Source organism: Pelobates fuscus, chromosome 2 (genome assembly GCF_036172605.1).
Source record: "Pelobates fuscus isolate aPelFus1 chromosome 2, aPelFus1.pri, whole genome shotgun sequence".
Lineage (NCBI taxonomy): Eukaryota > Metazoa > Chordata > Amphibia > Anura > Pelobatidae > Pelobates > Pelobates fuscus.
The window spans coordinates 29,973,669-29,992,174 of NC_086318.1; the positions used below are offsets into that span (position 1 = coordinate 29,973,669).

General features: G+C 43.7%; 1 protein-coding gene across 1 annotated transcript in view; it reads left to right on the plus strand.

The window, feature by feature from the left end:
* LOC134586501 (protein eva-1 homolog C-like) overlaps nucleotides 1-18,506 on the plus strand; it is a 303,306-nt gene that overhangs the window by 66,424 nt on the left and 218,376 nt on the right. Inside the window, exon 2 of the mRNA XM_063442046.1 lies at nucleotides 18,288-18,502. Coding sequence (XP_063298116.1) covers nucleotides 18,288-18,502 — 215 coding nt within the window. The remainder of the gene's footprint in view (nucleotides 1-18,287; nucleotides 18,503-18,506) is intronic.

The following is an 18,506-nucleotide window of genomic DNA, read 5'->3' on the forward strand; positions in this document are numbered from 1 at the left end:
TTCTTCAGTAGCTCTCTGTATATCTAGCAGTGTGGGTTGCTTCCTTGGGGTCCAGTGGGGTCCAGGATAGCCAGGTACACGTCTAGGGCAGGAGCTGCATTTGCAGTATGGATTCCCGTTCACATGTGCTGGGAGGAATTGTTCTGACATCACTTCCTCTATGTGTTGCAACGTGTAAAAGGAGTGCAAGAAATAGAGCCACAGATGTAAAAGATATATTTTGTTGCCAAAAGGTGGGTTACAGAGGTAATAAGGACATAACCCAATACATACATACATACTGGAAAAAAGAAAACAGATGAGGTCAGGATTCCACCTAAACAGGGGGAACCCCACCCCACTGGAATAACCTCCAATTAAAATATCATATAAGGCAATAAACTTTATTAATAATAAGAAAGCCCTTTAAAGAGGAACTATCTCCACACCTAGCGCGAGTGTTTAACGACCTCATGGAGGGCGGCAACACGGAAAGCAGTATGTCACTTGCTAACATAATACTCCTCCAGAAACCTGGCAAGGATCCACTACTCCCTGACAACTATAGACCCATTTCGCTGATTAATCAAGACATTAAGATACTGGCGAAGATTCTAGCAGACCGATTAAACCCAGTGTTAAAAACTCTGATCCACCCTGACCAGGTGGGGTTCGTACCAGATAGACAGCTATTTGAAAATACCCGGAGAAATATAAATCTCATATGGCGACAGAGGGCCTCTACCACCCCCACATTACTGGTCTCGCTGGACGCGGAGAAGGCCTTTGACAGGGTCGAGTGGCCGTACCTCTTCGACCTACTGAAACACCTGAACTTCCCCGAACGTTACGTGACATCAATCAGGGCCATGTACAATCATGCTTCTGCACAAATTAGGATGACGGGAGCAGGACCCCAACCCTTTTCTCTGAAGAACGGAACCAGACAAGGCTGTCCCCTCTCCCCCCTCCTGTTTGTGCTGTCGCTTGAGCCACTCATGCAAGCCATGCGACGACACCCCCTGATTACAGGGATCAACGTAGCGGGTCAAGAGTTTCTCGCCTCCGCTTACGCGGATGATGTTCTGTTGACCCTCACGAATCCCATAGCATCCATGGCGGCACTCAGAGACCTACTGACGCAGTTTGGGGCCTTCTCCGGCTACAAGGCGAACCTGGTTAAATCAAGTGCCCTCCCACTCGGTATGACAACAGAGGACATAACGACCATACAGGAAACTCACAACATTCCGATAGTACGTGACCATCTTAAGTATCTAGGAGTACGCCTGCCTGCAGACCCAAACAATCTACACCATCTGAACTATACCCCTTTGATTAAGACACTCATACATGACATGGACAATTGGCAAGACAAACCTATATCCTGGATAGGGCGCATCCACACAGTAAAAATGAACATCCTACCGAGAATACTGTTTCTCTTTCAGGCGCTACCTGTCAGACTACTCAAATCAGATCTGGCACACCTCCAGAAAGCAATAGGCGATTTCATTTGGCACAACCGCAGGCACAGGATATCCAGAAATGTACTATATAGACGGAAACAAAGAGGAGGGCTGGGCCTGCTACACCTTTACTCCTACTACCTAGCGGCGCAATTGGCACAGATCGCTATGTGGCATTCTCCCCTGGAGGTTAGAAGGTGGGTAGACCTGGAGTCACTTATGACAGGGGCCGACCTCCCGCAGTATCACATGTGGGTACGCAAAGAAGACAGGCCTATCCTGAGGATGACTTGCCCAGCAATACTGAACTCCCTAACCATATGGGACACGTATGCCCACAAATATAACTTAACATCTAGGCACTCACCCATGACCCCTATACTGAGGAACAGGGAATTCCCCCCAGGCATAGCAGCTAGGGACTTCGCTAACATAGAGACGGCAGGTATTCAGAGAATCTGCCATATGTATGAACAAAAGAAACTAGTCCCCTTTGACATACTCCGACAGAGAACACACCTCACCCCAGCAGACTTCTTCCGTTATTTACAGATAAGAGATTACGTTCAACAGATAGACGTTCGACAGGCAGCAACCACCCCCCTGACATTCTATGAAAAAATGTGTCTGAATGAGTATACACGAAAAGGCTTAATTACCACCATGTATGCACACATATGCTCAGAATCAAAAGAGTGGGGACCGCTGACATATACGGAGGCGTGGGAAAGAGACCTGGGAGAGGTACTAGAGGGTGAGGAATGGAGGGACATATGGGAAGCAAACCATAAGGTATCTATAAGTGTCACATTACAGGAGCAATCCTACAAAACAATGTTCAGGTGGTACACCACCCCAGTTACACTACACCGCATGGGCCAGACACCCTCTGACGACTGTTGGAGGGATTGCGGACACAAGGGTACATACCTCCACATGTGGTGGGATTGTCCCAAAGCTCAGGCATTCTGGGCTAAGATCCATCACTTAGTCTATGGAATATTCCATAAGGCACCTGACCTCAACCCTTGGACGTACCTCCTGAACAGACCAGTAGATAATTGGACAAGAATTGAACAAACATTACTCCATAAAATTACACTGGCAGCTAGGAGATCGATGGCACAAACGTGGCTCCAAACAGACTTACCCATCACCCAGAGAGTAATAGGCAACGTAAAAGAGGTACACCTAATGGATAGTCTGACGGCCAGATTGAAAGGCACCACACCAAAATTTGACAGAGTGTGGGAACCATGGCACAACTATGTACTCCCGGTCACCGCCTAGAACAACACACACCGATAAGAAGTACGAACATAGCCACGCTGCTCTGAGACGTCGCATACGACCCTCCCCATATACCCCATGCCCCCTTTCCCTCCCCTTACTCTCTTTCCTTTTTCTTCTCTCTTCACTCCTAATTTCCTTAAGTTTTATACATACGGTATAACACAACTGTGTACCACCACGCAACATGACCCTAATCGCACTTTATACTCAAGTTGCTCTACAAGATAGGCACAAGGCAAGGTGCGCCAGGGTAAACCCCTTCTATTACGGGACGAGGCAACCCTATCAAGTTACGATGCATGAGGTTATCTATAATTTTTATGTTCCACGGTTGTTTCTTTCTTCAAATGGTATCATCACCACGATATGATGCGGATCTCTAAAAAGAAAAAATCCCCTGATGGACAGAGACAATGACGACATCAAGCCTCATGTGACATTTTTTGAAGTTTATGTACAGTTTTCATGGATATTATTCCTATACATATATATATATTTTGTGGCTTCTGCGTAAGCCCATGCAATGTTATCATTCCTCTTGGTCCGACAGGATGCAAAAATAAAGTATTAAAAAAAAAAAAAAAAAAAAAGAAAGACAACTCACAAAAATAATGAAATAGGCACACAAAAATGGCCGTGCAACCTAAAGTGAAAAAATAAAAAAAAAGTGTTGATAATACCATTAAAGGGGAATGGAGGCTTTGAGGCCATCTGTAAAGACATAGAGTGTATATCAAGTTGAAACTATGTTACAAAAAAATCTCTGAGAGTAACATTAGTTGGCAAATTGTATCTGTATATTTGAGATTAAAATGTAACAAACAATTGAAGTATTTCTTTTTAAATTCAAGAGATGAAAATGTCAGAGATTAGACCAAACAGTTAGAGTAATCTAATGTGGCATTGAATATTTACTTCCATAAACATGGAAGAAAATTAAGTCCTATCAGAGAAGCCACATAATATTTGTGAGCCACCATTAAATAGTGAGCAGAGGGATACTGGGCAGATTGTTGTTAAATGTTATATGATAAGAGTATTTGTCCATGGTATCAGTGTAGGGATAACCTCTAATCCCAGCCCGTCTCTCTGGCTGTTTTTCCCAACCTGCTGCTTCACTGTTTAACTGCTTAGCCCAATCTGCTGCTTTGAGGCAACCCCGCTATGGATTCTCAACTGTGACTAATTCCTGCCCACATACATAACTTGAAAGTAAATGGCTACTAGTAGCCAACTATATCCATCCCAACACATAAAGATTAAAAAAAAATCAAAGAGAGTGCATCAGCACGATGGCTCGACGCATGTTTCGGCATGAATACCCGCCTTTTTCAAGAGCTAACAAGCTCTAAATTTAAAGGAAGGTTATGTCCATCCTCACCTAGAGGGTTCACTAAATAGGCTGTCTTCTACTAATGGGAGGCGGAGTAACACCTGGAGGGCGGTACATTCCTGCAGTTCCTCTGTACTCTGAGATATTGACTCACAGGTATACCCTGTTTCAAGGGTCTTGGGTGGAAACTGTCCCATTGTAGGAGGGCATTTTAGGCTGATGATTTCCTAAAGAGTGTAGTCTGGAGTGAACGATCCTCAGAGATTGAATTTGTTAAATCCAATAAGTTCAAAGAGGAGCCCCAAACTCCGATGTGAATCTTAAATGTTCATTATTCACATTCAAGCTAGAGACAAAGTCATTAAATTCCTTAGGGGTACCCTACGACACAACCAAGATGTCATCTATATAGCGTGCCACAAATGTATCTTCAGAAGAAACTGTGCCAAGACATCTGATTTCTTAATTTGTTCCTACCACCACCCCAGGTGGAGGTTAGTAACATCCAAATCGCAGTACCCCTCACCTGGTGGTAAAATGTATTATGAAACAAGAAGTAGTTGCATGACAGGATAAAACCCAGGAGCCTCAAGGTGAATGTTGTATGTGTCTGATAGTCAAGGCCTCTCTAGTCCATGAAGTATTTTAAATGGTCAATTCATCTGTCGTGCAGGATGGAGGAGTACAAGGACTCTACATCAGGCTCTACAAACTGGCTGTCTTAGGTATCTTCAGGTTAGATAGGAGAGTCAGAGCCTGCTTGGTATCTCAAACATAAGAGGGCAAATTTTCCATGAACGGTCTCAGAATCTTATCTATATATAGACTTCCATTTTGGGTTAGGTTATGAACCCCAGAAACAATGGGATGGCCTGGTGGTTGCTTCAGGCTCTTGTGGACTTTTGGCAAGCTGTAAAAGGTTGCTATTCTAGGGTGACAATTCAAGATAAACTTATATTCGTCACCCGATAGCAACCCCTCACTTTAGCCGTCAACCATAAATTGAGGATTGTCCCTCACCACCAGCAGTCACCACTCACATTGCAGTAGCAGATATCCTAGTGGTACTCCTGCTAGGCAGAGCCTGCTTTTCTCTGGTAGCCTTCAGTGCCATCCAAAAGCACATTGAGTGCCATATGTGGCACATGTGCCATAGGTTGCTGACCCCTGGTATATCTTCTAGAAACTAGCTTTGAATAATGTGTCTCTCAAAATTGCCCCCGACTCAATCCATCTCTCAAACCACTTCTTAGAACACATACCTCTTGACATTCCATTATACCATCAATGTATTAGCATTCTCTTACCTCTTGTGTGCCTCCTAACCCTTCTCTTACCTCTCGTGTGACTCTTAAACCACCTTTACCTTTTCCATGTCTCTTAGCCCCCCTCTTACCTCCTTCGTACACAAGCAAAAAAGCACGGACCAGAAAGCAGGGAGGAGGCTGCCATGCTCATTTATATGAATATGTAATGTGTGTGTGTTTGTGTGTATGGGACATTTAATAGTGTATGTGTGTTGGGGATGTAGTGTGTATGTGTGTGAATGTCTGTGTCTGTCTTGGTGCTGTAGAAATTAATATTAAATAAATTAAATAGTATTCTCTCCTCCTTATTTCATACCTAGGCAGGAGAAATATCCAGATCCACGGTGGTCCATTTCCTTACTCTCCACTTCTGCCGGGTGCAGACATTATGAAGTCCTCTCATGAGCTCCAGCACTCTGAGTATCAGAGTATTATCATGGTATCTCGTGGCATCACTCTAAATGATGGAGTTAGTCTAAACCCAGCATAAGTGCAGACTAAAATTTCCCTGCTCCCTCCACCTGCCACATTAGGTTAAACTGGGTCAGTGTGGGAGGTTTGTGATCTCTCTCCAGGCTCATGAAATTACATAATTGTGCTGCCCATCAACCATGCACTTGTTGCTCATGGTGATTTCCACCCCTCAAACCACAGATGGTGCAGCTCTGAAATGTTATAGAGTTAATGAATTAATTTATATCATATGTGTTGTTTGTATACTAAAGAACATTTAACAGAACTAAATGCATTTATTGAAATTCTCTTTAATTATGATTTTTTTTTAAGATATATACTTTTTAGATATGATTAATTATTTATAAGAGTAGCCTCATCATGACTACATTTAACCCTCTATAATGTCGATAATGTTCTAAGGTTTTTTTTTATGCGATGCACTGAAAATACGGTAGTCTTTATGAATATATCTAGCCAACATGTTGCAGAGTTATATCAAAACATTATTCAAAGAGTTAAATATTGTATTTGTATGTTCAATAGCTGAGTGCAGATATTGTCTGTTACACAGCAAGCGTCACCTTACACACATCAATGCAAGCCTACCTAGAACAGGTAATGAGCCTTACAATAACAGTTAATCAGTGGTGTACCTAAACCGTTCTGTCTTCTAGAAGATTTGTCTGGAAATATTAGCTCAGGGAAACATGTTCTTTCAAACTCAAGCTATCTTTTCACTTCCGTAGTGATTGTAGTTACACAAGTTTTCTGCTCAGGTTCTGTAATGATATTGATGTTACAAAGTTTTGGAGTCCAGTAGCCAGATCAGCAATGTTTTCTGCCAGAGGTAGCCACTTGTTACCCAGGTGGTTGAGCCCCTGAGCCTTGAGTGGCCGTCTGGTCTTAAGCAGAGATGGGAGACTGGAACAGAAAGATGATAATCATAGTGAGGCAAGCCGAGGTCAGTGGGAAGGAGAAGCAGCAAAGTCAAAATGGTCCAAATTCAGCAACAGGTAGGAGAAACAGGAACAAGCTTGATTAGAGAGTACAGGAACCACAATAATATGGCAAAGGTACAGAGACAGGAAGTGGCTTTTATAGGCCAAGAACCAGACACCTGACCAGACACAGCTGAAGAGAGTTGTCACTGATACCATTGCTTGTAGAGTCAAGCTTATTAGATTTAAGGTAAATTTGCAAAAGGCAGGCTGGTGTACTGGTAAGGAAGAGGTTTAGCAGCATGAAATCCAGAAGTTCCTCCAGGTCCCCCTCAAAACCTAGATGCGACGGCTCCACAATCCCAGCATGGCACAGACTCGGAGCCCAGACTTCATGGCAGTCGAGCCCATGGGTGTCGCGGTAGTTGTGTGTCAGGTCCCGCTGCCCATGCGCAGTGCCTCCGGTGCCCCCTCCGTTCCCCAAGTGCCGGTGTAGCATGGAGGTTAGGTGAGCATTTGATGCTGAATGGGTCTGAAATGCTCAAGGTATAGAGTATAGAGCAACAAGAGTAAAAAAATCAGTTATAACAAACTTATTAAACAGGTGGCCCGGATAACCCCCACCGGGGGGGGGGGGGGGGAGCAGGGCTGAGGTTTATGCCATCTCAAGGTTGTTACAGCTTCACATCTGTATTACTGTTAGGCAGTCAGTCCACCTCTAGACTCTCCTGCCAGATCAGGTCTGCCATTGTTAGCATGGGGTGTAGGCCCGGGATGCTTGTGTAGACATTTCCCGAGTTAGTTCAGTAGCGGGCGGACATCAGTTGAAAGCATGGATATTCCCCTGCGTTCTTCTGTCAAGCAAACTGGTAAAAACGTGAGGAAATTGCCCGATTTTGTGCTTTTTTCGGGTCTCGGGGCAAGAGCTCTCAAAGATGACTGCCGATCAGTTCCAGGGTCTGGCCCTGCCCCTCCTTCCCCCTTAATATTTCAAGTTATGAAATAGCTCTGTGTGTTTTAATCTATGAATCAGATATTTATTTTGTGCATCGTATGGAAAATTGCCTAAGCTAGATTTATCTGTTTGTATAATAATCTCTGTCAATTTTCACTTTGGCTACACTCTTTTTCCATACGAGAGTTTGATTCTCTGATTATAAAGCCACATGGGATTGATCTGTTCTTTTAAATTCACAAATTGCAAATGAAGGTAGAATAGAGTTACAATCCGGTCGATACATTCCTTTCTCCATTGTACCTTCATTGGCAGGATCTTTCTTGTACAAAATACCTTACATGCTCACCTTTAACATCTAAATCAACGTAAACAAACAGTTTTCATTAATCTTTCCATTTCTTCATTTTTTGTCTGTTGAGTGAAAGAGTGTCTGCCCTTTTCCCATCAGAAAAAATAAGATGTCACCAGACAATGAGGTAATCATTTTAAATGTTTTACTAAACCTGCTGCCTAAAATTTGATCTTGATATCAGTGGATAAACTTATTTGTTCTCACTTTGTTCTCACTTGAATAGGACTGTGTGTTTTGCTAAACCATTCTATAAGAATAAAAAGTGCTTATCTGAGAATGTTTACAAGGCGCAGACACCGAAATGTGTCAATCATTCAAATATGTTACCCTAAGACAATCACAATGGCTTTAGAGATTTGTCATTAGTGATCATAATGTAATAGTAATTCATCAGGAATTGAAGATCATTTTCATAGTTTATAACTTTTAAAAAAGTTAGGCCCCTTTTATCCCAGGTTTCACGTATACAGAAAATAACAAACAAAAAAGGAGTGCCCCACTTATCTCCAATTATGCTCCAGTACTGGTCTTGAATTGGAGAATAAATTAATTTGAGAATCATCCACAGTACAGTGTTGCATTTTAGGAGGGAATTTAAAAAAGAAGAACACATCAGATCATACTGTAGGTTGACTTGTATCATACCGATACCTAGTTTTCGACAGGGACATGTTTTTACTATATGTTAACATTTTGTCTAGTGTTATTATAGGAACTATTATTATTTATAAAGTAAATGAACATTACAATTCTGCAGAAAATAGGTTGACTAACAAACAAGTAGTTGCAACAAGACATGTCATAATAGTTATTTTTTATAAAATAACTCAGCAGTAGTGATGTCGCAAATATAAAATTTTCGGTTCGCGAACGGCGAACGTGAACTTCCGCAAATGTTCGCGAACGGGCGAACCGGGCAAACCGCCATAGACTTTGTGACGAACCCTGCTGCATAGACCTGTATTGCTGGTTCGTCTGTTTGCATTGGATTCGTGGATTTCCTGTCCGTATGCTTTTGTTCGTACGTTTTCTAAAGTACCGATTGAAACTACCGAACATCGGCCACCCAGGAGAGGAGTGTGCGGCTCATTAACACCTTGACCACAAATTAGAACGTTGTGGTTAACCGCAAACACCTCTCCATTCCATCCGTACGGGTGGTCGACGTTCGTATGCCGAACACGAGGCGGCGGCCATTTTGGACACGAGGCGAATCAGCGGTGTTCGGTGCAAAACCCATGGATCTAAAAACGTACTCTTTATCTACCGAACACCGCTAGAGACGGCCGTCTCCCCTTCTATTCCCTTGGAGGCATACGAACACTGTTCCGTTCGGGAGTTTCTTTCATCCGTATGAACTTACCCAGATAGCCGTCCCATGGAGTCAATCGTATACCGAAGGACTTATGAGAGACTTTGACTCCATGGCGATTGGACTATGTACATCGGACCTGAGCGCTATTCGGTAGGAATATGCCCTCAGATCCAGGCTATCTGGGGATACGTTGCACGAACACTATATATTCGGTACTTCTGATTTTATGTATTTTATTGCATTTTTTGTGTTTGATTTTAAAATGGCGATGGTTCCTATCCTCGGAGTTAATTAGGTTTCTCCCTAATTATCTCCAGGATAGGAAAAGAGGTATTATGGGTAAAATGGGAAGGGCTTGTGTTATAGCCACTGTGATTGGCTACTGTCTAATATATTTTACAGTCTTCCACCAGGTCCCCTAGGGGAGTGTCTACCTGGTGGAGACCTGCATAAATACTGGGCAGGTAGCCCCCATTAAACACATTACTGCTTGACCTTCAAGACGGAGCTTTGTCTCGTTTGTGGAGGGATTGACTATTGGGACAGCGTTTTCGTTTATTTCTAGCTGTGGAAGGATTTCGGATGGATTGCTGATCGGGAGTTACCGCATTCGTATGCTCCGTTCGGGAGTTTTATGATCGGTTATACTGGAATTGCATTTCTGGAGAAAGGGGATTATTGACTAAACGGCGGCTTCATTCCCCAGGCGGTGAGTGTCGTAACAGACTTCAATGGGCAGGCGAATTTTAAAACCCACAGGGACTCTTTCTGGCCACAATAGTGATGGAAAACTTGTTTCAAGGGGACTAATACCTGGACTGTGGCATGCCGGAGGGGGATCCATGGCAAAACTCCCATGGAAAATTACATAGTTGATGCAGAGTCTGGTTTTAATCCATAAAGGGCATAAATCACCTAACATTCCTAAATTTTTGGAATAACGTGCTTTAAAACATCAGGTATGATTTTGTATCGATCAGGTAGTGTAAGGCTTCACAGTGACAGACCAAACTCCCCGTTTAACGCACCGCAAACAACCGCAAACAGTCCATAAACATATACCTAGGCAAGAAAAGGAAAATAAAAGGACAGAGCGTAAACCGGACCTTAGAATGGCTGGACTAATACGCTAGAGACAGAGAATGGTCAAAGGGAAAGCCAAGGTCAAGGAAGCCAGAAAATACACAATACCGTTTACACAAGCCAAGTCAGGGAAACCAGAATTCAGAATAACCAGGGAAAAGCCAAGATCAGGATACCAGGAAATCAGATTCACAATGATAAAGCACTCTCAGGAAACCAGGAACAGGAAACCACGACAGGGCAAGGTACTAGGGTGAGCTAGGGATTTAAATATCACGCGGCGGGCCGGCAGCCGCGACACCCTGTTACGTCCCCCTCATCAGGCCTTTTTTACTCGAATGTATCACCCACTGTCAGTCCCTTCGGGATCCATCCCTCATTCATCTTAATAAAGGTGAGGTAATCTAGACTTTTTTGACCTAGGTGACTTCTCTTCTCAGTGACAATACCTCCTGCTGCACTGAAGGTCCTTTCTGACAGGACACTTGAAGCGGGGCAGGCCAGAAGTTCTATCGCAAATTGGGATAGCTCAGGCCACAGGTCAAGCCTGCACACCCAGTAGTCAAGGGGTTCATCGCTCCTCAGAGTGTCGATATCTGCAGTTAAGGCGAGGTAGTCTGCTACCTGTTGGTCGAGTCGTTTTCTAAGGGTGGACCCCGAAGGGCTGTGGCGATGCGTAGGACTTAAAAAGCTCCGCATGTCCTCCATCAACAACAAGTCTGTAAAGCGTCCTGTCCTTGCCGGTGTGGTAGTGGGAGGAGGAGGATTACTTTCACCTCTTCCCCTGTTTCTTATTACTTTCACCTCTTCCCCAGATTCCCGTTGTGCTGTGACATCACCCTTATGTGCTGTGTAAAGCATACTTTTTAATTGATTTTGGAACTGCTGCATCCTTTCCGACTTGCCATAATTCAGTAACATTTCAGGCACTTTCTGCTTATACCAGGGGTCTAGTAGCGTGGACACCCAGTACAGGTAGTTCTCCTTCAGCCTTTTTATACGAGGGTCCCTCAACAGGCACGACAGCATGAAAGACCCCATTTGCACAAGGTTGGATGCTGAGCTACTCATGTACCGTTCCTCATCCTCAGTGATCTCTTTGAAGGTATGTTCTTCCCCCCAGCCACGTAAAACACCATGGGTACCAGATAGGTGACAACGAGCACTGGCATGTTGCTTCGCCGCTGGATATCAGAAAAGTGCGCCATGGCTGTGTAGGAACGCCTGAAAAGGCCACACACCTTCCTGGCCTGCTTCAGGATGTCCTGTAAGCCTGGGCACTTAAGCACAAAGCGTTGTACGATCAGATTACACACATGTGCCATGCACGGCACATGTGTCAACTTGCCCAAATTCAATGCCGCCAACAAATTTCTTCCATTGTCACAAACCACTTTGCCGATCTCCAGTTGGTGCGGAGTCAGCCACTGATCCACCTGTGCGTTCAGGTCGGACAGGAGTGCTGGTCCGGTGTGACTCTCTGCTTTCAGGCAAGTCCATGCTTGGCAGCCGTCACCAGGTTTACCAAATGCGCAGTGTAGGTGATATACCTGCCCTGACCATGCTTTGCAGACCAGGTATCAGTGGTCAGATGGACCCTTGCCCCAACACTGTGTGCCAGACATGCCATTACTTCCTTTTTGCACAATCGAGTACAGGTTGGGGATTGCCTTTTGTGCAAAGAAATTTTGGCCGGGTACCTTCCACTGCGGTGTCCCAATAGCTACAAATTTTTTGAACGCCTCAGACTCCACCAGCTTGTATGGTAAAAGCTGGCGGGCTAAGAGTTCAGTCAAGCCAGCTGTCAGACGCCGGGCAAGGGGGTGACTTTGTGACATTGGTTTCTTACGCTCAAACATGTCCTTGACAGACACCTGACTGTGGGCAGATGAGCAGGAACTGCTCAAGGCGAGAGACGGAGTGGCGGATGGTTGAGAGGGGGCAAGGAGGAAAGCAGTGGTTGACGTGGCTGAATATGCTGAACCAGGAGGAGGATGGCGGCTTTGAGTTTGTGTGCTGTTTGTACTCATGTGTTGATCCCATAGCCGTTTGTGATGTGCGATCATGTGCCTTCACAAAGCAGTTGTACCTAGGTGGGTGTTGGACTTCCCATGTTTCTTCTCAGTTTCATTTGGCACAGGTTGCAAATGGCATCGCTGTTGTCAGAGGCAGACACACAAAATAAATGCCACACTGCTGAGCTCTGCAATGACGGCATTCTGGTGGTTGGAACAGCATGCGTTAATTGGCATGCTGTCTGGCTGACCCCAGGTGCCGATTCATGCTGTCTGACTGTGCCACTAGCTCCTTGCGACGACCTCCCCCTGCTTTCAACTCGTCTCCTCCTCCTCCTCTCTGTCTCCCCATCTGAACTTTTCACCTGTTCTTCTTCTGTTCTAGCGGGCACCCACATGACATCCACGGACTGCTTCACTTGTATCTGACAACTCAGCAAAGGAAGCAGCAGTGGGTACAACATCATCATCATCACACTGTACGTCCATGTGTGTAATGCTGCCTGACTGAGACATATCCCTGTTATCTACATCCTCTGGCAATAATGGTTGCGCATCACTCATTTCTTCCAACTGATATGTAAATAACTCCTCTGACATACCAAGTGAAGCGGCTGTGGTGCTAGTGTTGGTGGTGGCGGCAGGTGGGCGAGTGGTAACTTGAGAGGTGCCCGAAGCTAAGCTGGAGGAGGATAGTGCGTCAAGGTTCCGAGCGGAAGCTGTAGAAGATTGGGTGTCCTGTGTTAGCCAGTCAAATATGTCCTCAGAACTTTTCCAGCTCAGGGTACGTGGCCTCTGAACACTGGGCATTATTCTAGGGCCAAAGGGAATCACAGCACCACGACCACGACGGCCCCTGCGGGGTGGCCTGCCTCTGCCTGTCATTTTTTTTCGATTATTGGTACTATGCGTGTAAGCTACTGTGACAACAGATATGAGTGACACTATGCACTGGCAGAAGTTGGCAGAGTAGACGCTGTAGGCCTGACACACATGCTTGCAGACAACTAACAGCTATTCAATCTATTAAAGTCAAAAAAAATTTTTTTAAATGTACACTACTATTACACCAGATATTAGTTGCACTGGTGTGACACTGTGCCCTGGCAGGCCCTGAAACGCACACGCGTGAAGGAAACTGACTGCTATTATATTACAGTCCAAAACGTATTTATTTTTTTTTTAAATGCAAGCTATTGGGACACCAGATATGAGTGGTTGCACTGGGCAAGTGGGCACAGTATACGCTGTGAGCCTGACACACACGCTGGTAGACAACTAACTGCTATTCAATCTATTACAGTCAAAAAAATGTTTTTTAAATGTACACTACTATTACACCAGATATTAGTTGCACTGGTGTGACACTGTGCCCTGGCAGGCCCTGAAACGCACACGCGTGAAGGAAACTGACTGCTATTATATTACAGTCCAAAACGTTTTTTTTTTTTTTTAAATGCAAGCTATTGGGACACCAGATATGAGTGAGTGGTGGCACTGGGCAGGCCCTGAAATGCACACTCGTGAAGGAAACTGACTGCTATTATATTACAGTCCAAAAAGTTTTTTTTTGTTAAATGCAAGCTATTGTGACACCAGTGAGTGAGTGGTGGCACTGGGCAAGTGGGCACAGTATATGCTGTGAGCCTGACACACAGGCTGGCAGGCAGGCAACTGCAATTACATTACACAGAAAAAAAAAAAGCAGACTGTCAGATGAGTCCTTCAGGACTGTAGTGGACACTGAATACACTAGCCTAGCTATCAATTTCCCTATCAAATCAGCAGCAGCTACACTGTCCCTCCTCTCATTAAGAATGCAGCTTCACAATGAATGTAAAATGGATGCTGTCCAGGAGGTGGGAGGGTCTGGGAGGGAGGGTCTGCTGCTGATTGACTGGAATGTTTCTGCTGACTGTGAGGTACAGGGTCAAAGTTTACTCAATGATGACGAATAGGGGGCGGACCGAACAGCGCATATGTTCGCCATCCGTGGCGAACGCGAACAAGCGATGTTCGCCGGGAACTATTCGCCAGCGAACAGTTCGGGACATCACTACTCAGCAGTTAAGGCGTTAAATGAGAATTACTATAAAACCAGCAATTCTCCTTACACTGACCAGCTAACCTTGAGGGGAATGCACTTATCAGATCTCCTTGTCAAAGTTGAAGTGTCCTGTTATTTTCAAGCGAAAGCTCATGGCAGCAGTGAAAGTAAATATCCCCTAATTCTGGCATTCTTTTAGAAGACACAAACACTAAACACCCTGAAGGTCACTTTGCATGTAATGATGTCCTGTGTTTACAGATCCCATCCCCAGTACTCAAGTTGTTACTTATTAGTACTCAGTAGAATTAGACTGTCCGCGTTATTTGGAGATTCCGATTATGCAATCATTAAAATTTCTACAGAATATAAAACGATACCAAAAACTTTAACAAAAAGTATCCGATATCCAGTTTGAGAACACAAATAAACAATATATACATACACATATAAGTAATGTATTGAAACTACGTAACTCATTGATATATTTTTTTTAAGTGTCTGGAAGGAAAATGTATGTTAACTTGAGGGGAGATGGGGTTCATATGGAATTGGTGGTTATGGGATTGGGGACATTTGTTCACCTTGAGGGAAGATGTATAATGTTCTCCACCAGCTGGTGCTCCATTGAATTTGAAGACCCCCAAGCCTTACTATTATTCACACCCCACATATCATAGGGCAGAGTATAGGTTGGGACCTGGTCTGGTTTTTGTTATGCCATATGTTGAGCCCACAATGGTAAGAGGTGGTCTAATCTGCCAGTTGATTTGAGGACAGCACTCATTGGCTATTTGGGGGTGTTTTGCTATTTTATATTATTTATGTGTACTTTGCTCTCTCAGCTGCAACAATGAAATGGTTAATGTGTTACTTTGTGAAGTTTATCTTGTGCAGTAAGGGTTTAGTGGATGGAAACTTTTGTGCTGCTAAGACATTTAGTTCTGCTGAGTTGAGGCAGAATCTCTCAGTGTTAATTTTAATATCATTAGAGTATTGTCTGCAGTAAATAGGGTAATTAATTGTCCTCTTCTAATGGATCATTTTTTAATGTCATGAAGAATTCCCTCTCACTGCTCACCCCATGAGAAAAATTCTGGTGTAGTTTTTAAGATCATATGTTTTACTGTTTAAGAAAAATAAGAAAAACAAAATGTGTTAAAAGAGTTGGTTATCCCATGCTACTAATACACTTCCTAGTGATCATTTTGCTTCTAGAAAACAAAATTGTTTAACATATGCGCCATAGGTGGGACTAGGGTTGTTATGGAAGGTCGTCCCCCAAGATTTATTTCAGTTTCCAGGCCGATGACGTTAACACCTTCTAGTAGCTGTCTGCTCATGAAGCATGGTACATAGAAACATAGAAGGTGACGGCAGATAAGAACCATTCCGCCCATCTAGTCTGCCCAATTTTCTAAATAACTTAATTAGTCCCTGGCCTTATCTTATGGTTAGGATAGCCTTATGCCTATCCCACGCATGCTTAAACTCCTTTACTGTGTTAACCTCTACCACTTCATCTGGAAGGCTATTCCATGCATCCACTACCCTCTCAGTACTTCCGGATATTATTTTTAAACCTTTGCCCCTCTACGTACGTACCTTTTTTGTGAATGGGAAATTACTAATTATATTACAGCACCAGCTGACCATTCTAAGCCAATCAGCTGTACACAGCAAAACTGCATTGAATAAACTGGATGCCGCTGGGTACAGGGAGATCTGACACTGGAGGGAAGCCTTTGGGGTTAAACCATCAATAACAGTTTGACCCCTTCAGGTGAGAAAGTGTCAGGCATCTCTGGTACCATAACAACTTCCTTTCAGTGAAGTTTTTATGGTGCCTTACAGTTCCTTTAATTTCACCACTGGCAGATTTTTTCCTGACACGGAGTTAAATGCAGAGGATTATGTCCTCTAGAGAGGTATAGTCTGTCTCAAACAAGCAGGTAATCAGGAAGCAGTTGCCAGTATATTTGAATGCCAGCCGCCACTGCAGCGAGGGGGAGGCAGGCAGCTCATTACCTGTGCACGTGCACAGACATCCTCTCTGTTCTCTTGTGCTCCCCATGTGTCTTGGGAAGTCACAAGTCACAAGTCACGTGACCCGTGACCGCTGACTTCACAAAATGTGCAGAGAGTCGGAGAGGCAGACAGACAGGATATATGTGCACATACACAGTGGACAGGCCCCATGCTGCCTCCCACTAGACACCAGGGAGATCCTGAGGATGTGATCTGGGTCCTGGGTAAGTGCAGGGGATGCCAGGCATCTGGGTGCCTGCGCAAGTGCTGGGAAGGAAATCATAGTATTCAAGGATATCATTTTTCAGTTGTAGGTTAATAGCTTCTTGATCCAAGAATAAATCTGGCTGCCATTTTGGGGTCAAGAAGGAATTTTTGCAAAATTGGAAGTGCTTCAAACTGGGTTTTTTGCCTTCTTTTGAAGCACAAAACAGATGTGAGGAAAGTTAAACTTGATGGAAGCATATCTCTTTTCAGCCTATGTAGCTATGCAACTAAGTAGATCATGGTGCCTAAGCAAGTTGCTGATAGCAGAGAGATGGCACAGAGAGGCTGGGGCAGAGAGTTGGCAATGGGAGGTTGTTTGGGGGCACAGATGGCACTGGAAGGCTTTTTGGAGGCACGTATGGCTTATTGGCATGATATACCAATGATATACCCATTGTACAGTGCTACGGAATCTGATGGCGCTATATAAATAATTACATAATAATAAAATAATATGACATTTACTGCTAATTGACGTGATGTACAAGGTTTATGCATTTAATGCATTCATACCTTCCCCTCTGGAAAATCCTTCAGAATTCCTTTTACTAAATACTTGCCTGGCTGGGAAGATCTCCTTTATTGATTACTAATGTCTAAGTATCCAGTGGGCGTGGAAATTACTCCCAGGGCTGCTCTCTAACTACTTTTCACATCTAAATACCAAAGTGCATATCACTTTCATTCTTTCTATTCAATTACCTTTTATGTCTATCAACACATCTATTTTGATGTTAATGGGTGAGTTGTCCCCCCAGGCCACAAGTTGCCACCCTCTCCTGCTGAAGCTGATCAATATGTAAATGTGTTTAAGTTATATTAAGAGGCTTTTCTAGTATGTCTGAACCCTAAAATGTTGTTACACTTGGAATAGCATAATGCCCCTAAGTAGAATTAATTAGAACTGCATCTGTAATTATCTGCTCATTTGTATAGCTTACAGCATGCAGCATCTTTCATGGACACGTTTCCAATTAATGTGGCTTAAAAAAAGATTTGGACTTAGTGGTAAGTGTTAGAGGAACTCCACCCCAGCAACAGCAGTGTCCTGTGCACTAGATAGCAAGACATAGTCAAATGTTGACAATGCGAGCACTGCTATGTATCCTGCCTTTATATCCTAGCTATATGTCATGATACAAATTGATTTTATGAGTCAGACACAAGTCTTTTTGCTACACCCAAGTACAGTAAATACTGCTATCTATCTAGAACCAGACATATGTATACTTATGGACAGTGCATAATATGCCCCAACACATTCCTTGATTCATTTGTGGCTGCTAGAATCTAGAACTGTACATAATGAGCTTCTCTGACTCTAGTACTGTACAGGAAGGGAATGTTACAGATAATATGAAAATATATATTTGTATAATAATTATTATATAATATCCTGTATTTTGATGTAAGCATGTTTTTTTCTTTTCTTTATTATTTTTGTCAGGTTACATTTCTAAAATTCTAAAGAATTATACATTACGGGCTTGTGATGGAGAATATGCGTCACTCAGATGTCCTCACAGAACCACTATCAGTATTCAGTCTTCATTTTATGGTCGAAACATGCCCAGTCATCAGATGTGCCCAATGCGCCCAAACCAATCATTCGCTACATTCCTTAAAGAAGATGTATCCTGTTCAGCTGGCACTTCACTTCAGGTAC